Consider the following 26,014-nt stretch of genomic DNA (forward strand, 5'->3'; position numbering starts at 1 on the left):
GATAACATAATAATTAATTTAGATCATCATTTTCTTCGTCATTATCATATCAGCCACAAGACGTCCACTGCTGAACATAGGCCTCCCCCAATGACTTCCAGATAGGCCGGTTGGAAGCGACCTGCATCCAGCGGCTTCCTTCGACCTTAATCACGTCTACCTACTCACCTTGTATCATCATCAGATCTTTAATATTAAAATCAATATCAATAATGATTATCGTATCACATATCATCATTGTCTTTGCCATCTACTATCACGTATAATGTTGCGGAGTAACATGTAGACAAATGAAATAGGTCAGATGGATTACATAGACCACACTTTAGTTAGAAGAAAACTATATTAAATTACCTACACTAGAATACAATAACATTGAGAAATGTGTAAGATAACATCATTATTATTACCTCAGAATAATTTAACAAAGTCCTCAAATGAAACAAGATAACAAATCACTTTTATTCACCAGTTTACGGACACATTTTTATAAATAACTTACTTCTAACGTGGCCATAACGAGTATCAACTATTCTATTATTGCGAGCGATTCTCAGCACGAAGAACTATTATTCCTTGACAAACCTTAATAAATCTTGCCATAAGATCATTTGTACTTATTTCTTTTATCACGTTTGTTGTCCTACGGGCCAAACGTTCGTGGTCGGATCACATAAAGGCTATTTTGGAACTAAACCCGTGCCAAAGGTACTAATGTAGTGTAATCCTCTCCACGCGCGCTGGGTCACAATTTATTTCGATTGCTTTTTTAATGTACTGATAATGGGAAGTGATTAGGATAAGATCCGGATTTAGTGTTCGTTGAGTTTCATAATCCACATACACACATACAACGTCACGCCTTTTATCACCCAAAGAGGATAGGTGTACATTACGGCACTTAATGCCACTATACAATGTACACCCACGTTTCACCATTTGTGTTATAAGTTCCATGTAATTGAGGGTGAGGCTATTGCCTTATACTGGGCACATTTCCAAACTTCGTGCTACTACTGAGAAATATTTGAAAATCCGAAAATGCCCAGCAATTTAGTTTCATAATCCCATTTCAGAAAAATTAAAGTATCGTCATCATCACGTCGGGGTCACCACTTTAGGGAACAGAGAGTAAAGTTCCCTAAGAAAAGGAGATCCTCCAACCAGGCGAGGTGATCATACCAGCTTTCTGCCCAACTGTTGTTCGTTGGGATTTTCTATCCGTGTTAATTCGCATGTAAACTTCATATGTGCGATGCAGGATATTTATGACGTCATCCGTTGATTTGCTCGTCGATAGTCTATGTGCGACTTCTGTCATCTGTCATCTGTCACTTGTCAGAGTGTTGCCACATCTATACCCTTAGCCGGTGCAAATGCAGCAACCAATTAGAACGCCAAACGCATCCTTGTTTCGATCTCGTTTAGCGTAAAACAAACGCATACTAAGGGCCTTATTTAAAATTAAAGGCTACCCCAAACTGTCAAACGACTTCATCATTTAAAAACGTAATAATAAAGTTAAAAATTTAATAAAAGTTGACAGCTTGAGAAATGTTTGAGCAGGTTCAATTGAAATAAAAATTAATATATTTTGTGCGAATATTGAAAAAATATAGATAGGTACGATTAACTAAAAGAACATCTATTTCTCGAAAACTTAACATTAACAGTTTTCGTAAAATAACGAGTTTCGAAAAGTACCATTTATTATTTTGAACAACGAGAAGCGATCTTATTCCAACTAAGTCTTAGATAAATCGTTTCAATAAATGTTGCCAACTTCTCGTAAATGAAGATATAGTCATTATTTTTTATGATTACTTCTTATTGGTTTCGTTTAGTTTACAAAGTTATTACAAGAACATCGCAAATATCTTTATCAATGGCCCGTGAGCTTAGATAAGAGGGTTTGTCTTAATAGCAGACTGGAGATCGTAGGTTAAGGGTGCTTTTCCATCAGAGATATGCTATGTAGCTATGCTACGAAGATGTAATAGCTAAGCTGTGAAACTATGTGACCGTTTCCATTGATACTAAGTTATGTAGCTGTGCGAGTAAGATATGCTACGAAGATGCGCCGCCGCAAAGTAGCTGAGCGAGGAGTTAGTGCGTTTCCACCAATGCATAGGTATGTGTACCAATAAACACGATTGGTGGACACCAAACGAATCCACAGCAACCTAGTATAGCACATCTCTGTGTGGAAATGCACCCTAAAAGATTCAGCTTTATCAGAGAACAATGTTACCCAGTCTCTGTTTACACATAGTCCCATACTCAAGTCTAATGACACGCGGGCTGAATAGAAATTGCGGTAAATATGTTTATTCTACAATATTCGTAATATTAACAGCAGTTATTAATGCTCAAACCTTCTCTGTGGGAGAAGCAACATACTCTATACAAGCATTGACTATAAGTACTCAGCAGTAGAACTTCTAGACTGATGATGTTGATATTGATCTATAATATAGGTATGTCCGTTAGTTAAATAATCCATGTTTTATTTGTAAAATGGTGACGTAACGAACCTTCAGACGACGATTGTTTGCCATCACGAGAGGTTTGCCGTACCAACCGATTAATGTTGGTTTGGTCAATAGAAAGATAATGGGTTTTCGGTATTGTTTTCATAGATGCATTTTACATATTCAACTATATTTATGATTGTCACAATCAAATACTTAATAATATTTTAATAATAAAAAATGTGAGACATTCTAAATGAACTAAAAAATCTCGTCAACGTCAACGTCGACGTCGTCACGTCTGCGCGCGCTGTTCATGATGAAGTGTCTCAAGTAAACCGTGATTTTTTAGTTAATAAACAAATAATTTATTTTTATTTTATAGCCAAATAAAAATCTATTATCACATTTTGCCTGAACGCTAGTCGAACGAACCAATAGAAAAGTCAATGGGCTTGACATAATTCGTCTAATGTCAGTGTTAATCCAATACATTGACATTCAAATTCACTCGTTTGACTAAATAGCGTCTAAATCCTATTTGCCTAAAGGGACTTATCCATAACCACTGTTGATTTCTCTTTATTATGTTTGTAGGTATTAAGTTAAACAAATAGATTAATTATTATTCTGGCAAACCGGGCGTAAGTTTTCATTCAACCGTTGGTAGATTAACGGAATTAGAGTTGGTAGATTTGGGTTATTCCCTGATCCCTATTCCTTATAGTTAACTTAGTTAACACTGTTTGATATTCGCACTACAACCTTCAAGGAAACCTAAGTTCTGTATTGGTATATTACATTCTATTGATCTTAGTTCATGGTAAGGATTCAACAGACAAACTATTTTTAGTAAATACGATCCGTGATTTGTCGTGTCAATTTCGAGTCACAATCTGACGACTATCATGAGTCCTTATCTTACCAAATAAATTACGATATTGTCAAAAACTACTTTATATTGTATTAACTTTCTAAAAGCTGCTGTCCATTTTATGGATTTTATTATTTAAATTATCAACAAGCTTCTACCAGCAGCTTCACCTAAGTCCTCATTCCCGTGGGATAAAAAATATCCTATTACTCAAGTCTGTATAACAAATTTCATCAAAATCCGTTCAATAGTTTCATCGTGATTGACGGACAAACATCCAAACAAACAAACTTTCACATTTATAATATTAGTGAGATGTACACAATATACGGAAAACAAAGTTTCAATACGATAACAAACTTCCAAAAGAATTTCCGTCGCGATAAGTTTAGTTTCGCTGACTGACTATTTTGGGTAGTCAAAGCTAGAACTATCTTGTCTCCATAGGCCAAAGTTGTGGACATATGAACATACATACATACCTATATTACGAATACATGATTACTGTTGACAGAGACCAGAAGTTCTTGTTAGAAAAACTTGATTCAATTGTGAAGGTCCAACACGAAGTTTGTAACTGTTCAGAGTAAATTGCATTACGTTAGTTAGAAGCACGAGGGTTTAAGAATTATTGGTAAACCTACTTGGTTTTTTTTTTGGTGGGGGAAAATCATCCAATGTTTTCTACTGCCTTAGGCGAGGCGGGAGGGAGTGTCAGACTCTTACTGACTAAAACCAGCTCCCCTGCTTTTCGAGCCGGAATCCCGTTAAACCTGCTAGGTAGTCCGTAGCTCCCTACTGGGTCCCATTTATAGTGGTCTAATGGCTCTTATATTTGTCTGTCTATGTTACTGTGTGTCGAAGGATATGTAATGAAAATAGGGGTTTTATTTCTACAGAATGATGTCTGAATCTCACAGTCAATGCAATTTCAATCTAGTAAAATCTCAATAATGATTCTATTTCGTAAAATCTCAATAATTATTCAATTTCAAAGCTATGCAACCCCAATCGTAGCTGTTAATTAATATTCAGAGTACGGAATATAAAGCCAAACACAATACCATTAATTTCATTCAATATCCACGCAATACGGATGCAATGGGCAATAGTATAGCAATTCGAGAGTAATAAATTTCACAATATTAATATCGATCGATAGGAATTGGATTCAAGACTAAGCCCCCTGACACGTGAAGTAGAATACTGTAACTTTTATACCCCCAAGGGGGAAAATGACGTAACTTTATATGTAGTTAGTAATTGCGACGTGTTTCCTAACACGTGTTCGCAATAGCCGTTACAACTCTGTTAATAAAAAGATGGCCGCCAGTACAAGCAATTGCCTGTGTTCTATAACTTCGTAACCGTTCGATCTCGTCGCAATCAACGACAGAAACTATTTTATCAATATTCTCAGACTTGTAGGCTCTCCTCTAATCAAGATATTTTGTTTTAGTTTGTAAATACTTTTTTTCAGAAAATATTTTCGAGAACATTCCCTAGTTGATTTTTATTTAAATTATCATAATGATGCTTCTTTTTTGAATCAAAGTATTGACAAATTAAGTTAACTAGAAGATGAAAATGTAATTTAAATAAATATGACAATAAAACATCAAGCCTTTTAAACCTTGAAGGTAATGCAGAGATCAACAGTATGTCAAATGCAACAACCACTCTTCACCAGTTATGAATGAATCTTCAGCTTATTGCTATACATCAGACATAAAACAAGAATCAGTTCGGTCACTTTGATTCGAAAAATCACAATAATACCTTACTCAGCCAGGAATTCACACTTGCATTCACTCATCCTACGAGGTAGCCGACTAACAAAAATATGATTACCTGTATATTTTACATAGGTAAATAATGCTACGCTTTGTTGTAACATGCCTACGACACTCGTAGCAATCTGTCGTAGCAAAATTTCGTAGCAAACTACACTTAACGTAGCAACACGGTTACATGGAATTTTGACATGGCAGTCGAGTTACAAAGTAGCTGTAATTTAGTTAATAGGGTATTGAATTCAATTCTAACGTGAAGTTATGTGCAGAAGGTCGACTTCACACAGAAAGACAAGTGGCCGTATAACAATATATTTTTCAAAGACGAGAGAATTATAATCTTAAAGTGTTTATTATATGATTTAATAGATTTCAGAACTCACCCTAAAAGTTATACACATGAATCCAATACCGATCCATCGTACATCACATTGAGTTGCAACATTACGTACATTGAGTTACAACATTAGCGCCTATTGCTCCCGTATTGTGTAGATATTGATTGAACTAAATGGTAATGAGTTTTGCTTTATATATTTTTTATATTTTATATGAATAATTATTGAGATTTTAATTAATTGAAATTGCATTGACATTGAGATTAGTTTCAAGAGTAAGCGCCCAGGTTTGAAATAATTTTAATTATTATTTTTATTCAAATATCTTAGTGATTGACTACGAACTAAATCATGATAGACGCATATTCTATTCTCAGCCAATAATGTTTTAGTTTCAGACTACGTAACGCTTTAAAAATGCTAGGATTATCTTCTATATTGTGTCGAATTAGATCACTACTTCGGCCTTGCAATACAAAAAAAAACAACGTTCATAGCCTAACTTCAAAGTTATTCTGTTAGAAGTGAACCTTCTGTTTTAACATTGTTATACAAACTGTTTCTAACATTAAATTAAGGCCAATCGTCGTACTAAACGATACAGTGACACCGTGTAACTTCTCGTTAACTCGTTTATGTACATACGAGCTGTTACTCATGACTTTGTCCGCTTGAATTTCATATGTAAAATAGTCCATGTCCTTCTCAGTATTCTCAACTACGTATATAAAATATCAAGAAATCTTCTTGATATTATATTTTATACTTTATACACAACGCAAGCGTTGTTACACGTCAGTTTTCTGTGAGGCCGTGGTATCACTCCGGTCGAGCCGGGCCATTTGTGCCGAAGCATGGCTCTCCCACACTTAATTTTGAAAGTGTCTTAAAGATAAGTGGCGTTTGAGTATTTGAACATAAGCTTCTAGCTTCCACCAGCGGCTTCGCCCCCGTTCCCGTGGAAAAAAACGTAACCTATATCTTATTCCAAATCATAATCTACCCCTGTTCCAAATTTCATCTCGATCTTTTCAGCTGTTTTGACGTGAAGGAAATAAACAAATATACAAATTATTATAATAATTGTAGGATTAGTTTGGCTTTCTTGTACTATGAACCTTGTACCTATAAATAACCATGTTACTTGTAAAAGTCTTTTTTGGCACTGAAGTGATTAGATTCTGAATAAAATATACCTAAATTGGACTTCGAAATCACTTTCCAATTTTTATTTCCCAAAGGGATTTCCACTATCTAGTTTACAGTACATACATTTTAAGCCTATATTAGTTCGTATTATAAAGCTGTAGTTATATATCTTCATTATATTCTTACTTCTACATGAAATGTGTGTGCGGTTTGCTTGTTTTTTTATACTAGAACAATATTTTTTATGGTGCCTATAGTTAAATAATATTTGTGTCTGAAAAGGCCACTTTTGTTACTTTGAGCAGGTGAAGCCACGGCTACGGGATAAAATGAGTTTAAAATGAGTTGTTAGTATTTGAAAATGATTATATGAACTAATAATCTTACTCCCACAGTAACATTCCGCGTTATTATTAAGAAATTCAACATTAAAATTCTATTAATACTTTTATTCATTTTCATAATATTGCGTCTACCTAGTATTAAATTAAATGAAGCTTGAATTACCGTTGATAGTAAAATAGGTTTATTGTGATGAATAAAACCTGCGAAAACGTACTTATTTATTTACTCGAATGACAAAACTGAAAAGAATTGTAGGCAAAATACATTTACAAATATACAACCAAGTTTCGGAAAAAAATTGGACATAGGTATAGATTCTATTTACTAAACATAAATTTCCACTCTTCTGTCCGATATAAAACCTTCTAGTACAATGGGTTGAAGGTTTTATTTTCGAACCTCAATAAAAGGATGTACTGGTTATACTCTTGATGTCGATACCGCAACGATAGGTGTTCAAACCAAAAATTTTATTTCAATTTTTAACTATAAAATGCCAGTTTACCATGACCTTCCTTTATATGATCTTTCCACACATTGAACGGTCCGTTTTTATTGGTTTTCTTTAGCTTGACCTGTAGCTATGTGTACCTAACCTATATACTATATTATGTACCTAACCTACATACTATATTATGATCTTTTATTAAATTATCAATGTCTTCTCTCGCCTTGAGCGAGGCGAGAGGGAGAATCAAACTCTCACTGACAACCGGTTCCTACTCCTGCTTCTCGAGGCCCGGTAAGTCCGCTAGGTAGTCCGCAACTCCGAATGAGGCACCTATGGGCCTTATCTGTAGTATACTATACGACCTAGTCTCTGTACAGAACCAATATTTATTTTCTTACCTGCATACCAAATAATTTAACTGACTGTACATATTTTACTAACCTGTGTCCACATGCAATATTGTCGTGAACCATTAAATTTGTATCTTTATAGCGGTAGACTATAAAGTTGAAAGTGGCTTACGGGTCATAAACCGAAAAGGTCGGTTTTTACTGACCAGAATCAATGTCGAAATAAGTTAAATTTCTAAGATAGTATAGAGCTGAAGGTCATACTAGCTGCATGTTGTTTTTTTTCAGTTTAGAAACAGAGAAAAAGTTGAATTGAATAACTAAGTAACGAGTAGTATATTGGATTTATTTTAGAACTAGTGAATTTAGTACAGTCAATTTACATACATAAAAATACATATATCGACATGCCTGTCTCCTATTGGGGTAGACAAAGAGTAGAACATGATTATGGCATACTTGGTTTATAAGTTCCTATTAATATGTAGTTGTAAACTAAACGAAACATAGAATAATTACGAACAAGTTATCAAATGAAATATCATCATCAACAGCCTAGCCTACAATTAGGCCACTGCTGACCAAAGGTCTCTTCTCATACGGGGAAAATTTAAGCATTCATCACCACGCTTGCTTAATGCGGGTTGTCGAAATCAAACTTATAATTAAAAATTATAAGTTCAGGTTTCCACACAATGTTTTTCTTCACCATTTCTCAGTGGTATCTACATAATATTAGAAAGTACATATTACGACGTAGGTTTCGAACCCGCATCCTCATGCACAAGGAGCGAGCGTCATAAACCTCCAGGCCACCACGTTAAATGAAATATGTACCTATTTTAAATAATTGAAACATTAAAAACTTTAAGATGCATTCTGTTATTCACACCGTGAATTTCAAGTGGTTTGTTGACCATAAACTGTCACAGTGGTGGTTTAAACTGTCATCGTTCACGATTAATGACCGTTGCATTATTAACATAACAATATGGCCGACTTTATGAACAACCATCCGAAATTATGGCTGCTTTTCCACCAGAGATGTGCTATACTACGTTGCTGTGGATGCGTTTGGCTTCCATCAATCATAGTTAAGCCAGTCAATCAGTGCTGCGTGTACCAATGTACACACAGCGTGGCACTGGCGTTTTAGCGACTTTATGAAAGAAAAAAGAATGTTCTTTAAAAAATACTCGCTTAAGGTAATTAATAAATATCCATTCATATGGCATACGTTACCAATTGATAAAGTACTTGTATCAGAAAATATTTATCAACAAAAAAGAACAAACGCTAGTGGCTCTGTTTCTTTGCTCCCAAGTGTATTACAGAACTGCGGACTACCTAGTGAGTTACCGGGGGCCGGGCTCAAAGAGTAGGAATAGGAAAGGGTGGTTTCTTTTTCTCGCCTCACCCAAGGGATAAATCATTGAATGGTTTCCCCACCCTCAAAAAAAAAAGTGTAATACAGAACAAAAAAACATCACGGTATCTAGTATGAAGTCACGACAAGTGTGTATATGACTATCGTATAGCTAATCCTATATTACATGCGATTCAATTATTTTACCAGATAAGTAAGTATACTGATTACTGCCTGCTTGGTCGTCGCGATTGTAACTACTTTACCAAAGGCAGTATTAAATAAAAGTAGTAACATTATATTGAATAACGAAAATGAATGAAAAGATTTGATGAATAATTAATCACAGAAACAGACAACTCGCAAAATCGAGATTAGCCACGCTAATCTCATTAGTGTTAGAGATTTATGGAGCTACACCGGATTGTAGAAGGGCTAATAATTAACACCAATGCCTTTTGTATTGAGAGCAGTATCATTTAGAAACCGAATTATTTAACGCCTCATTAGTAGATAAATTGAGGACTTCAGAAAAGAAGAGGGATTATAAATTTGGAAATAGAATAATAAAATACTACTGGCAGATTTTCATCGTGATGTATAAATACTTGTGTTAAATTATGCTTTTTCATGATATAAGCCGGTAAGCGAGCATACGTTGATATGTATCCGGTGTATCAGGTGATTCTGATGGGAAGTAATCGCTGTCGCACGAGAGGTGTCACAAGTACCGGCCTTTTGAGTGGTTAGGAATTTAAGTATTTGGCCTCCGGTAACCTCACTCATACAACGAAACACAACGCAAACGTTGTTTTACGTAGTTTTTTATAAGGTCGTGGTATCATTCCGGTCGAACCGGCTCATTCGTCGCGAAGCCTGACTCTCCCACATTAAAAAAATCTATTTACAAAGGCACGCATGATTCAGGAGTCAATCCTACTATTGGTTAATGTTAACTCCAATAAAAAAGTCACCCTCTCTCCCCCTTAAAAGGATTTTCTACCAACACTACGTGGTAGGTATTGATGAAACGAAAACTAATTAAACTTCGTCAATTATTTGAACACAAACGAAATCAATTCGAAAACTTTCAATCCAATGTAAAACGTTTTTATTGAAAGAAATTGTTTAAAAAGATTAGTCTAATCCGTTTTACTGATTCAGTTAAATAGTTAATATAAATGACTGCCCAGTTACATGTCAACGTCCTCTCGTGAAAAGAATGCTTATCTTTCTTTTTTAGGATTTATTGCCATTGTCATAAGGATTAAAGTGGACTGTACTATTATTGCGAGAGGTGATAGGTTGGATATAATAACTAGTAGGTAGCTTAATATCGACAGATGACAAGTTAGTATTGAAGTGTCTCACAGCCAAAGATTAATAACCTCTTATCCACTTCTTGCTCTTGAGTGATCAAGGTTTTTGACAGACAATAGTAATAAAGTGTCAGAAATGTAATTTGATCTAAAGGACTTTGCAATGAAATCAGTTATTAATATCAGTCGATAGTAAGACGATCAAAGATATCACACTAATATTATAAATGTGAAAGTTTAATTGTCCGTCAATCACGCTGAAACTAGTGAACGGATTTTGATGAAATTTGGTATACAGACAGGGTAAGAACTTTCTTGGGTTGTAGGATAATTTTTATCCCACGGAACGTGGATGAAGCCGTTGGCAGAAACTAAGTATTAATATTTCTATAAGGACGACAGTTGATACAGTCTCATACTTTTAAGGTTTGATGTAAATTAAACTACGAGTCTACCAGATTGTCTAGATTTTACACAGAATGCCACTTTTCTTTTACCGAATCTCTACAATCTACAATGAGATAACCTATACATATATACAAAAACTAATAAACAAACACTCGGAATTCAAAACACTGATTCCAGAATGTAAAAATAACTGTATTGTAAATAACATTATGCAGAGGCGACACCAGCGGACTGAGATAGGCTTAGTCTAATTGAATTAATGGGTAAAGGGCTCCAGATGTAAAGCTCTTAATCAGGGAGATGTCGGTACAATATTTAACAGAGATTTAACGAAGCTAAAAAATCACGATTTATCTTTTACAGTGATTATTTTGGTAAGCCAGCTTTAAGTACTCTTTTCAAGTTTATAATTTATTATGTTTAATACTAATTACAAGTAACATAGTCCTACACTCTTTAGATATATTTGCTTAAACCAATTTTACCAGAACCAATTTTACACTTATACTACTTATCGTATACGTAAAACATGATTTTTTTAAAGTAAAATTCAAAGGTTTAATATTTAAATAATAAAAAAGAATTGTGGCTGTCGTGTCCATATACTAGACCTGAAAAAATGACTTCAAAAACCATAAACTAAATACCAAAAAACATATTATTATTTATTTGCACTTAGTACCTACCCACAACACCCACTGAAATTAAAGAAGTCGGTGCCACGAGCCCGTAACAAAATATTACTTACCGATACTAGATACACCTACCCAAGTTTTTCACAAATAGTTTTATTAAGGACTTGAGACACCGACTTCTGAACTTTCAGTGGGTAAAAAACCAACCACCATAAAATACAGCTTTTCTGAAGCTGTAACATGACGTACCTTAGCCTTTTGAGTTCCCAGCCATCCCCGAACGAACGAACAAGGTCGGCAGACCGCAAACATTCGCATAACAACCTGCTTTGTGTCCACTGCGAAGCTCAACTTCCGTGCCGCATTATAAAGTACTACTACAGAATGTCGTTTCAGAGAATTTCTCTATCTAGGTCCTAGGTACTCCAACTTATTGTTTTATGTATTTCGTGAGATGGACTTCAATTTACTTTCTTGTTGAGACGTTTCTTAGCTTAATTTGTTAATAATAAACACAAACAAATGTTATTACGCCAGCGCTTTTAAATTTCCCAATGAATACTTTCAAAAATTACCCCGAAGAAACTCTTCGAAATATCCCTAATAACTCTTTACCGAAGATATTCCTTTCGCTCGATAGTTACTTTTGAGACAACTCGACCAACAATAAAATTCTCAGTCTATGAACATGACTGCACATTTGGCGTGATGACTGGTTGGCTGCCATACAACGTATAGCGGGTTCGATTCTTGTACGGAGCAACTCTTTGTGTGATCCACAAATTGTTGTTTCGGGTCTGGGTGTCTTGTGTATGTGAATTTGCATATTTTTAATCCACGACACAGAAAAAAAATCGACGTGTTGGGCAACATTAAAAAGTATACTGTTGAAAACTCGCATATTAACGGATATTCTCTATGTAAAATTTCGAAACAAAGAATTCAATAACATAATTCGATTACTGTAATAGTTGTACCGTAACACGTTGTCTTATTGCGCGTCGCTACTTCAAGTACTTCAACTCGCTAATTACATTTTATTAAATGCTTCGTAAAGAACATTTTATACCGAAGCAAAAGATCAAAGTTGTTCGCAAACATAATCGAGTCAGGTTCATTTAATTAAGGCCTAGGCAACCTGTTGAACAAAATAAGCATCTTTTTTATGTAAAAAAGTTAGCTTAATTTGCTTACTATTTTTATTACAACGTCAATTTAGGATTTTCCTAGGTCAAAATGATATTTAATTTCAAAGTAAATTTAAACGGCTAGCTTTTAGGTGTCCGTTTATGAAAATGCTTAATATTTTTACCGAAATATTCTTTGAAAAACTGCTTTGTCGAAAGAGATGGTTTTTAAACAAATAGATAATATGATATTGTTAGGTGCAAAAAAGCTATTTTAAGGCCTTTTTGGGGGGGAAAATCATCCAATGACTTCTCCCGCCTTGACCAAGGGGAGAGAGAGTGTCTAACTCTTACTTACTAAAAACCAATCCATTCCTACTCCCGGTAAACCCGCTAGGTACTTAATCTGCAGCTCCAGTATTTTAAAACCTACGAGCTATTTGTGATAGTGAAAAAGGTAGTACATAGGTTGTAAGTTCTGCTACATATTATATAGCAAACTACATCAGAAATGTTACGATGGTTTGGACATGTAGAAAGGATTGATGAAAGCAGATTTACGAAAGAAGTATACAATGCAAGTATGAATGGGACCGTCCGTAGAGAGCACCGGTAACGGACACATATAGACCACATTGGCGATATTATACTAAAGATATGCCAAATTAAAAGCACCCTTAACTGACGAGCATGCGTGGAAAGACTGATGACTGTTGATGAAGCGAAAGAGGTAGTTATGAAACATTCATAGCAATTGGTATTCCATTGTCTCTGCCTATCCCCATGATAGACAGGCATATGTATGTTATGTAACATTTTGAATTCCCAGCGAATTTTCCCAAAGATATTTGTGCGGAGTCCGCAGTTTAGTCGATTTTCGCATCCAAATTCTTTATAAGGCTTATTATGTTTTATTCACCTTATTTTTCTTTAGTAGGTATCCCTCCAAAAACTAGAACAACATTCTATCAGTCTAGAGTCTAATCTAGACAGGTAATTATAATCATTCTCAATCTGTCAGAAGGCCAAAGGGATTTTACATTAAACGCAACTCAGGGCTAGGTCTAGGTATGGCCTTAGTAAGCTTTTACGTGTTAAGATTATTACCTTGATACTCTATTAGGATGTAATGAATCTTTTTCTTACCAAATAAGTAACAGCTTATTAGGAATTATTGTATTTGTAACTGGCTTGGAGTTATGGAGTTTCTTGCTTGTTCTTCTTCATAGAAATCTACTCTTTGGAAGAAACAAATAGCTTCTCTAGATGATTGACCGATATATAGACATTTTTTTAATGTAATATTATATTTGGTGACTTTCAAAGGTGCCTGCAAATAAACCACTAATATAACATGTAATTTTGACTTTTACTTTTCTTCGCTCGCGCAGATTACCGAGTTTGTGAGTAATAAAGAAGTGAGTAAGTTAAGGTTATTAAGGTTAAGTTACTCCTTAGTACAACAACTAAAACTTGTAGCGAACAACCAATAAAAGTCCCGTCTAAATCAGTCCTGTCTTTTCAGAAATTAGTCAGACAGACATACAAACAAAAATTTAAAAATATATGTTTCAGTATATGTTTCGTATGTACGTAATGTTGTACACGATGTTCCTATGCATGTAGTAAAACGCGATTATTTCAATGTTTCAAACTGACGCTCTAATTTTGTTCATTGGTGTAGATGAAGATTTTAATTATTGAAGTCCAAAGACAGACGGTAAAAATAAATTTAAATCTTGTTTTGAATTCTGTTGTCCAAAATTTCTTTAGTGGGAATTATATTCTATCTTTTTATTCCAGTAAAAGCTTGATAAATGTTATGGAAACAGACCGCCTTTGTGCCAAAAACATGGACGTCAAAAAAGCTTGATTTTAAACAAACAAGATACAGGCCGCTCATTTAACTTCCGAGATAAAATAATTTTTTTGTTTAATTTCTTTAGGTTGGTAATTTCTTTGTTTGTGTATATTAAGTTTGATACTCGTAATTGTTTACTCTAAATAGTAAGTCATAATTTTGTATAACAATGCGGCGCAACACCCACAGTCAAACCGCTAAACCGGTTTTGTGGAAGAGTGTTTTAAATTAATGTTGTATTTCTTTTATAATAATAAATAAATAAATAAACAACAACGTGTGAAACTGAGTTTAATATACAAGTAGTACAAAAATGTTTTTCAATACTAGTCCTTCTTGCAGCGAGACGTCATATTTTTTTTCAGTATGTAAATATGAGGTTGTGGTAAAGAGTTCCTAAATTTGTAAATGTTAGTAAGTAAGTATTAGGATAATGTTAATGTTAAGTTTATGTTAAGTTATGTTTATGTTTTATGTTCATACAGATATTTGGTTTTTATTTTTTAAATTTATAAGTACTGCATTTATCGTATTAGGTGTGCTTGTAAAGATAGATGTATTTAATGTTAAGATAAATAAATAAATAAATAAATAAATCTTGCTGCAGATACAGAACATAAAATTAAATATATAGTCTCTATAACACAGTAGCTGCGGACTACCTAACGTGTTACCGAGGCTCCGGCTCGAATAGCAGGAGTAGGAATGGGGTGGTTTTTAGTCAGTAAGAGTCTGACACTCCCTCTCGCCTCACCCAAGGCAAGAGAAGCCATTGAATGATTTTCCCCCCTCAAGAAAAAAAGACTCTATAACAACATTTTCGAAAGAGAAAAATCTAATAATAGTGAGACATGCCATTGCTAAAATAATAGGTTTAGGTATTCAATTTAGGGTACATGTTGTCAGGGTAATTGAATCTGGTACAGCTAGGGACAATGTAGTGCCCTTGCAAAGTTACTGAAACAAACACAAGATACTATTCAATTCAACTCTCGATAATCGATGATTCAAACCTTCAATAGTTGAAACTTATAACGAGATCCCTCGAAAATCTCTATATATTTGTTTTTTTTTTTATTTAATGATTATATTATTGGCTTACTCACGTAACTGTTTGACGAGGAAGTCGACTAGTTTCAAGCCATGCTAGAGGCTCATTTTCGTGAGTAGCATTCCGCGACACACGACGCGGCAATTGTCGCGCTGCTACTGACTACTTTTTTTATTTATTTATTTATCTTATAAATTAACAATAGTATGATTTAAACTCGCCAAACTCTTTCATTTGATGACAAAATCTATGCAATTTTATAATACACATGGTATTACGAATTAAAAATTCATTGCTACCTTACCTACGTATCAAAATTTTACTGCCGTTGAACTTGCAACAATTCAAAGTTGCAGAAAGTAAGAAACTGAGAAATTGCAGAACTTGCAGAGATAACTTACTTTTTGAGGCTAGATCAAAATTGCGAACCATTTGATATTTCTAACATTCGGTAATTCGAATTACCAGTATTTTGTCGGATTATCACATATATTGTGAGAGGGCCACATATGTCTTGAAAGGATTTTGTATATTGTCTAGACTCTGTGACCTCTAATTTTGTGTTGGTGAAAGAGAAATGTAGACCACATCTAGATAATCTTATAAGATTTAGGTACTTACGCGTAAAAGTGCTATTTTCTAGCCTATTTACAAAACAACTTGTGACCTATATTTATATCGCCGTACAAATTCTGTTCAAATACATATAACACTGCAACGTCACGCCTTTTCTCCCCGAAGAGGTGGCCAGAGGTACACCTGCACATTCGTAATGCAACTTGTTTTATAAGTCCCATGTAATAGGTAAACCTATTGCCATATACTGAAACAATTCCAGACTCCGTATTACTACTGAGACATTTTTGAAAAACCGAAAAAAAACCTAGTAATACTTTGACCGACCCTGAAATTGAACCCAAGACTCTCACGGCAGTCACACTTGTGACCACACGACTAACGAGGCAGCAGAGACATATAACACTGTATCACACTACTACAAACTAAACACATCTATTACTTAGTTCAATCTAAAGTGAAATTGTTCCCAAATGTTTCATTGGCACACAATGTAATAGCACACAGAATTAGGTCATTACTTAAACACCACCCTTAGAAACCTAGACAGATAAATGACTATGTGCTTAAGACCTATTCTTGTTCCAGATACCGCATCGCGTTCCAAGAAACACTTCTCTGCAGGAAAGTCCGAGGACGTCGGGACTCCCGCATCATTAATCTGGATCACACCATCTGTAGGGAGGTGACTACACTACCCAGCGTCAACTCGACTCACATGAAACGAGAATCGAGAATTTCCTTCATCAGTAAAGTCGATTACGTTAAAGATCCAACGCCCTACTGTATCAGCCAAGATAGGGATTGCGAAGAACCAGTCTTCAAAAGTTATTCAAAAACTTGAACAGGTAATTGTACGATTTTTCGGTGCCAGGGTTTTCAATCAAACTGTACAGAATTAAATTGAATATTGTTGTAAATACAAACTAAATATGTAAACAAAACATCTGTAGAATGTTTTATAAGAATAGGTTGTTTCACTTATCAGTACCCTTACTTAGTACGAGTTTGCTTTACGTTTAAAGTAATCGAAACGAGAGCGTGTTCGGCTCTCTCATTGGTTGATTCATTAGTGCAGGCCAATCAGAGCACTGAACGCGCTTTCGTTTCGTTTTTGTTCAACGTAAAACTAACTCGTACTAAGGATACAGTCTCTCTGTTTTAACTAGTTGTGTATAGTGTCATTTTGTATAAATGTATACTAGGTTTAAAGCTAAGTTTTAAATTAATCATGTAAATATGTTTTTGTACACTTTTAAACAGTACCTAGGTACAACTATAAAAACAACCTCTTATTTCCTTGAACTACATTCATAATCCTGTCTTTTAGTTACCAGAAACAACAACCGCGCTCATTAAAATATTTAGTTTCTTGTGAAAATTCATCATTAAATTATTTAGACAATGGACGTAATATTCTGTGGCATTAATATTATTTCTCTTTAAAGGCTGTTTGCGTAAACAAGCTTTCCATCAAGTAGGCTTAGCATGGCCGTTTGGACAAATACAAATGTTTCAAGTTCATTACCGGTAGGGTATTGCCCTTTCAAAAATGATTAAATGAGCCCTTATTTTGTTTTAAGGGAACGTTACTTTCACTTTGTTTTTGATCCGTGTTACAAAATTATATAGACAAACTTGATTAATTCAATAAAGAAATGATATTATTATGTCAACTGCGCTATAAGTCGATTCAGTACACCTATGGCTACTATCTCTGTCTGTACCTACTGAATCAATCTCTATTTTATTACTGATACATACATAGATGTAAAAGTAACCTAAAGACGTTATTGGAGAACGTTTTAATTCCGTTAGATTCCACCAATTAAGAATCATCTAAAAAAACATAGAGATGTCATAACTGAATTTTCCTTTAACATAATGCGTGACAATTTACGGGGAGCGGGGGACGTTACAAACTACGCCCCTCTCTATTTTCCAATATGCAGTCTCTCACACCTTTTTACTTACAATATCATTGAGCAGGACCCATTAATGTTACAAAGCACAACCATATTATGACATCTCCTCTTTGTACTTGCTTCATGTATACATATAAGTAGGTATCTTAACAAAAAAAATATGATAAACTCTCAAGTAGATCACGATTGAAATCTCCCCGTTTAAATAAGAAACTTATTAAGAAAGTTACAAGTGTACTTTAAATTAAATTATTTCTCCAAACTTATGTTGTTTACAAACTTTTCCCGGGAGTATTTTTGTTTATCGGGTTATTTAGGGCTTCATCCAAATTAATTAAGTTAAACTTTTCATTATCTGTAAATTTATTACGGCTAATAAATTTTAAAAATGTTGTTTCTAATACTTTTGTAAGAAATTTATTTAGTATACAATGTTTCAAACTTTCTCTGTATATATTAATACTGATTGAACAATTATGTATAAAATTACCTTTACATAAGGTTGTTCTAAAATTTTCTTCCACGGCTTTAATGGGAGGTAGTGTTATGCTTGAAAATTACAATAGTGAAGAAATTTGAGAACATAAAGAAGTTAAATGAACATTGACTCTACTCTGCATAAAGTGGTTCACAATGGTTATCAATTGTTTTCATTGACGAAGCGACCATAACAAACTTAAACGCAGTTTTTTTTTCGTATGAATAATAAACTCATTATCAATAATTTATATTTACTATTATAATCTTCAAACACAAAACTACTTCCCATAAAGCCCATTAAAGTGGTAGATACTTTTACAACTCCTTAAATGTTCATATTAACCTTGTTAAAGGACATTAGTCTTTCGTATAGAATAAATAAGTTATACTTTTAAAATAAAGTGTAGTCAATACAAATACATAAGTAAATGTAAATTAAGTAGCTACTAAACAAAAGCGAATTAAATCCGACGATATTTAATAAAATAAAGATAGAATTAAAAGTTAAAACTAATAGGTATAGCGATTACAAGTAAGTTTAATATTTTGTTAAATTAATTAAGTTTAGTAAATAAGATTTATGTGTCTATTAAAATAAAGTAGAATTTTATTTTGTAAGTAAATTATTTATTTCTCTAACTTAAGTTAATTTATTTGTAATACAGTCTTATCTAAGGTAGTTTGTATGTAACTGTTACTTTCATTGTGCAATATTGCTGTATTTATGTTGGTGACACTTAATAAATAAATAAATAACATTAACTGCCGCACTCGAGAAATTTAATGATCACTTAAACTGTTCCTTATTAACTATTTTGTATCGAAAACAATTGCTGAGGACTGGGTTAAGGAACTATTAAATGACTTTGAGTATGGCAGGAATAATTAAGAATTTATAAGGAAAATTTTTGAGGAAAATACTAACAATTTCATGAATTTCAATAGCCTTTTTTCTGTACCTAGTAGTTATTAGAAATATCAACTGAAAACATTTCTACTTTTCGATTTTCTTTGACTGCCTCGTTGAGAGGTAGTAAATACGATTGTCGTTCAAGACTCCGTAAAAGACTGTCTTTAGGTCTTTTTGTCAGTTCTTGGAAAAAATATTAGTAATGAATGAGTCTATGATTGTACTTAGTACTTATAGGGCAATAGACTCACTCCTATTACATGTGAATCATTACATAACTGAATTTTCGGTAATACTTAGATGAAAATACTGACACATGTAACTTAGAAATAACCTATTTGCTTTCCTAATAAATAGAATAAAAAATAAAGAAATAACTAGCGAAAAGTGGATGTTATATAAATATGTATATGTATATGTGAACTCGTTTTATCTCCATATGTAAACATATCTCTTTATTCAGAAAACTCTTATGAGATACAAATTATTATGTCGTGAAAAACGGCCTAGTTGAAAACTTTTTAATATAAAGTTGTTGAGTCTTAGGTTCTGACAGTTGGCAAAGTTGAAATCATCTTTTTACAAAATTAATCATGTTTTTTGTTTATCTCAGAGACATGACATAAATAATAAATAATTTCTCGAAGCGAAACTTGACGACCTACATTTGAGATTCAGTTTAGATGTGTCCTATATTGGAGAGACACAAACTGACAAACTTTCGCACTTATCATATTAGTAAGATATACCGAATAAAAACAGACTTAAAAGAAAGTTTTCTTCTTCAAATCAGAGTGGTACCTAGCAATTTCTTAACTGATACAATGAAAAGGTTTTATTTTAAAATAGATTGGCTTTATTCAAGATCAGGGCGCTTACTCTTGAAACCAATGGTCAATGCAATTTCAATCCAATAAAGTCTCAATAATTATTAAATGTCAAAACTACGCAACCCTAATCATAGCTGTCAAATGCTATTCAGAGTACGGAATATAAAGCTAAATTCAATACCATTTAGTTCATTCAATATCCACGCAATACGGATGCAATGGGCGCTAGTGTTGCAACTTAAGAGTACGAAAATTTCACAATATCAATGTCGATCGATCGGAATTGGATTCAAGAGTAAGCCCCCGGGTACAAAAATACTTGAATTCGTAAAAGAAAAAGTGCCCGAGGCAGCTGACTAACTTAAGTAGCTGTACTCGACAAGGTACTAAGGAATTACCAACATAAAACAAAAGTACTAAGAAATAAATATACCTTACTATTAATAAACTTAATTCAGATGAATGTAAGAGCTTTACAACCTGAAAAGGTTTTCAGTAGCTGGGGATTTTGAAATTCAAGGAAAATTTAAAAATAAAGTTTTTTTTTAAACCATAGAAACCCTTTAGTTTTAAATCATGTTAGTCTCAAAAGAGAATCTCATTGAGACTGTTTTGGTAGAAATCTTGAAGTCTTTTTATTTAAACTATACCTACAGGTGACTTTGAATTCAACGTATTCCTCTCGGGAAGTGATAATACAGGTAATATTTCTGAGAGAAATACGTCGAATTTAAAGTCACCTGTATAGTCACTAATCAGTGCAGCTATTTACTAAGCAGGTAAAGAAAATAAAGGTTGACGGAATACAGAAAAAGTAGCTATTACTATATTTATACTATATTAATATTATAAAGCTGAAGAGTTTGTTTGTTTGTTTGTTTGTTTGAACGCGCTAATCTCCGAAACTACTGGTCCGAATTGAATAATTATTTTTGTGTTGGATAGTGCATTTATCGAGGAAGGCTATTGGCTATAAAACATCACGCTATGACCAATAGGAGCCGAGCAGAGCGGGTGAAACCGCGCGGAAGTAGCTTGTTAAAATATATAGTTTTTTACTAAGCCACATCTAATGTAACTTTAGGGAACAGCGAGTAAAGTTCCCTAAGCAAAGGAGGATCCTCCGACCAGGCGAGGTGATCGTGCCTGGCGGGCTTTCTGCCCAACTGTTGTTCGTTGGGATTTTCTATCCGTGTTAATTCGCATGTAAACTTCGTATGTGCGATGCAGGATATTTATGACGTCATCCGTTGATTTGCTCGTCGATAGTCTATGTGCGACTACTGTCATCTGTCACTTGTCAGATTGTCGCCACATAACCATTGGTCGGTTCAGCAGCCAACCAATGGTTACATTCTCATTCAATTAATGAATCTTTATTTTCTTACCTGCGTATTAATTGGACTGCACGCCACTGATATTAAATAGCTGTGCTGGCTCTACCTAGGTACTTTAAAATTAAATTGTGTAAACATAAATAATATTTACAAAGCTACTCTTTTCAACTGAAAATAAGCCTTTGAGTAGTCAACATAATGTGTTTAAAGATGTAACAATAAACAAAAACCAGTATAAACAAAAATTTTATTTATAAAATTGTCTTGTTGTTAACTGTTCAATCGATTAGTAAAAATTATAACGTTTTAAAAAATCCACTTCATGCTCAAGCAATTTCAATCATCTTCTAAAATGTCTTAAGGGAAGTAGAACAAAAACTATTTCTAGATTTGTAAGTCATTTAACACTGTAAGTACTAGTCTATGTACCTATAATAGATATTTAAATAATTTTGATATGTACCTAAATGTAAATTGTGTATAAAATACAAAGGAAAACTCCAATGGTGTTTTATTTATCGACCTTTAAACTTATTTACTTATGTGTAATCTCTACGTTTAAAAAATACATCCATTAGAAATCAGAGGATAAGGAAAATCAAGGAAAACATTTGACAGTAAAAAAAAAAACAAGTAGAAGATGGAACGATTCACATAAGGATATAAACAATACATCTTTCCGCCAGTTATCCTACCCTTTTTAAGGGCGGGAGTGTCAGACTGTAGCTAAAAAGCGACTCGTTCCTATTCCTGCTTTTCGAGCCGGAGCCCCGGTAACCCAATAAGATTTCTGCGACTCCGTATCAGGCATCAGTCCTACGATCCTTTTGTCATACGTACCGGGCGCCATTCCAAAGCCTACCCAAGTACAATATATTATATACATAATAAATACGACCAAATTACACTTGAAACAAAGATAATTTTGCAAAAGATATAATATACCATTTTCATATCTTCGTTTTTGATCAGCCAAACGAGAAGGCATTTACTTTCTCTATGACAATAAATCTAATTGAATGCCTTTAATATATAAAGGGAATTTCCTATATTTTTGTTGTTTCGGTATTCTGGTTTTTATCTCTACATTGTTTCAGGTTTGTTAAACATTATTTTTCTATTGTGTGTGTGTGAAAGAGACTTTATTGCTATAAGCCAGTAAGTATGTATCTAAATCCGAAAGAAATTATTAATGCGAAAGTTTGTATGTATATTTTTTACTCGTTTACGTCATAACGGCTGAAGGGATCAAGATGAAATTTCGAACGTCTGTTCCAAATTCATTTACATATCTTGGATAAAGTATTATTCAGTTTTTCTATTTCAAAAATGCGATATCACTGTTTTCATGTTGGATTTTTAGGTTTTATTTATTTGGGTAAACCACGAGGTTTTACTATGGGCTATTCAGCCTTCTCTATGCTGCATGTATGGATGCTATTTTTTTACCTGGGTTTAAATTGTACATAGGTACGTGACTTTCCCGTTTATGAGTAAAAAACTCGGCTTCATCAAAATAAAATCGAGATCAGGTGTAGGTGGCGCGAGACTGGCCCCATTTGTAATAAATTATAACTTTCCGGCACATCCATAACTTCACGTTTTTATTTCATCTAATATTTATGCGTGGTTCCTGTGAAGTTCAAAAAAATATACACCATTTTTGTACTGTTCGTGAGTTGTTGAAACAACGAATTTATCGTGAAATATATGTACATTTGTTTTGTAGAACTTTTTGAAATATTTTGTGTTTATTTAGATTTGTTTTAAAAAAACACTTAGGTACTTACTTATGTGAATATTATCTTCTGCTTGCTGGGAGAATTAAGTTAAAAGTAGTAGTTTATGTGTTATTCTAGACCTTGACCTACACCTGGTTTCACCCCGATCTTTTCAGTCGTTTTGACCTGATTGAGTAACAAACGTACACACAAACTTTCTCATTTATAATATTAGTAAGTTTTCTTTTTTCTACGGAAAAAGGAAATTAAGTTCTTTATCAAACTATCACACTTGGATGTTTGGATGCTAGTCTGTCAGTCACGTTGAAACTACTGAACGGATTTTGATGAATTCTTGACTTGTGTGATGGGATACTTTTTATCCCATGGAAACGCGGGCGAAGCTGCTGGCATAAGCTATTCAAATACAATTTCAGGTCGCATTGGTACAACTTATTGAGGAAAGTCAAAAATAAACTGAAAAAATGCCTATTAAGATACAGACCTACGCACTTAATACTTGCTAACATAAAACGAACTTGACTTTTCTCCACTGCAAATATAACTTGAAGTTAGGAATATTTCACATGGCGTAGCTCTAATTATGATAATGAAAAACATATATTATTCAGTAGTCGGCTTCTCTACAGGAGATTAGTGGACCGATTTCATTATTCATTCCTGACTACTTAATGTCTTCACTGTAGTATCACAAAGCACTTGAATTGTAGTATCTACATGTAAAATAAGGATATTTCTTTTCCGCTGCTTGCGAGACGTGGAAGGTAACAAAAGACATTCCCCTAAATCCATGATTTTTTTATGGAATAGTGGCAAATGAGTCGCCGTGATTGTAAGCGGTCAATGCCACCTATAGGGTTGTCCAACACCAAAGGAGTCACAGGTGCGTTGCCGACCTTTTAAAAAGGAGTATGGTCTTCTCTTCTTGTCTTCATTAACTGATGCTTGCGTCGCATTCTCGGTATTTACTGGCCCGAGACCATCTCCAACTTAGACCTGTTGGAGAAATGCCACGAAAGCCGACCGACCGCCAAATCAAACGCCGCTAATGACGGATGAATTGGCTCTCTCCGAAGAGGCCCCGACCACATTCCAAAACGAACCTTAGAGTGGAATCCCCAGGGGAAAAGGAACCGTGGCCGTCTTCGGCAAACTTGACGACGTACTATAGTGGTGAAAGCGGCGGGCATCGGCATGACGTTGAGCCAAGTAAAGCGGGAAGCTCAAGACCGATCGAAATGGAGGACCCCTGTGGACGCCCTCTGCCCCATCTAGGGGACATAGGAACATTAGTCAAGTAAGTCATATTCCGCTGTGACATTCTTAAACTTCTTTGGTTTTATCTAAATGTGAAACAAAACCATGCCTTCACGATTTAGTACAATGTATTTATGTGAGTATAAAGTCATTTTCCTGGTAGGTATAATAATTTAATATGGAATTTTTGTATGAATATTTATTGTACATATGTATAATCTCGGAAATATGTAATAATCTTATACATATAACTGGGTGCAAGTCACATTGTTACTTGCTGCATGTAGGTTTCAAACCCATACTCTTTTGTATGAGAAGCTTCGTCGTCTTAAACCTGCGGGCCACAACGAACCAGACTATACTAAACATAAATATATCTTACATATCCACCAACATATATTATAAACAAGCCCATATAACACAATACATATGTTTGCACGTAGTACAACATATTGTTTGGCGTACATCGAAGCTCTATTTACAAACTAAATATTTAACAAGCCTACATCAATCACATAAGTGGGGCAAACATAAGAAGCAAGAACTGTATGTACTCGTAGATAAACAACAATATAAACAGTAATAATACATCATTATCAATCACTCTAAATAGGTTTTGTTTCGACTTCAACTTCCGACAACGCGTTGACTGTGTTCTGCACTGATTTCTGGTGCTCTAGTTATGAAATAATACTTTCCTTACTAGGGCAGACTAGTTTAGGGAATACTGAACACATGTCTCCTTGTATAGGAGTTTGCGACCTATTACAGATCAAGTTTCCTAGGGACCTGAAAGTTTTAGCATTGTGACTTTATGCCTTTTGCCCTGACTGAAGATTACTGGTGAACTATGTGGGGAGCAGTACCCTTAGTACAAGTTTGCTTAACGAGAGCGCGTTTGGCAATCTAATTAGTTGGTTTATTCGAACCGGCCAATCAGAACGCCGTACGCGCTGTTGTTTCGATTACTTTAAACGCAAAGCAAACTTATACTAAGGGTACTCATGTCTGGCTATCCCACCACTGCCAAACCTTGGCAAGAGTGGAAGAGCTCGTGTGTCGTATATGCGTGGAAATGGCCTTACTATAAAGTATGCGAAAGACGCGCGAAGTGAAAAGAAAACACGATTTTGTTCCGAAAACAACTGCTAAGAACTTAGTTAAGTAACCATTAAATTACTTAATCAGGTAATAATAATATGGTAATAACTAAAATACTACATATTCTAAACTTGTACGAGTATACCTCTGCTTACCTATCCCAAAAACCTTAGCTATACCAAACTAAATTTCAAGGCAGGGCAATAAAGTTTATTTTCCAAGATCCCATAAATCCTACTTAATGCCGACCTACCTATTGTAATCCTTCCAGTAATGTCTTTGATTTGTCCGCACAGTAACGATTGACCCTTTGGGCCG

The 26,014-nt window shown here is 34.3% G+C and overlaps 1 protein-coding gene across 2 annotated transcripts in view; it reads left to right on the plus strand.

Moving 5' to 3' along the window:
* LOC118271083 (neuropeptides capa receptor-like) overlaps positions 1-22,100 on the plus strand; it is a 148,755-nt gene extending 126,655 nt beyond the window's left edge. Inside the window, exon 7 of one of the 2 annotated variants that reach the window (XM_035586968.2) lies at positions 16,703-22,100. In XM_035586968.2, the coding sequence (XP_035442861.1) occupies positions 16,703-16,958 (256 nt within the window). In that variant the 3' untranslated portion in view covers positions 16,959-22,100. The remainder of the gene's footprint in view (positions 1-16,702) is intronic. The other variant, XM_035586967.2, reaches the window with a different exon arrangement.
* The last annotated feature ends 3,914 nt before the right edge of the window (positions 22,101-26,014 follow it).

This window comes from Spodoptera frugiperda, chromosome 9 (assembly GCF_023101765.2).
Source record: "Spodoptera frugiperda isolate SF20-4 chromosome 9, AGI-APGP_CSIRO_Sfru_2.0, whole genome shotgun sequence".
Classification (NCBI taxonomy): Eukaryota; Metazoa; Arthropoda; class Insecta; order Lepidoptera; family Noctuidae; genus Spodoptera; species Spodoptera frugiperda.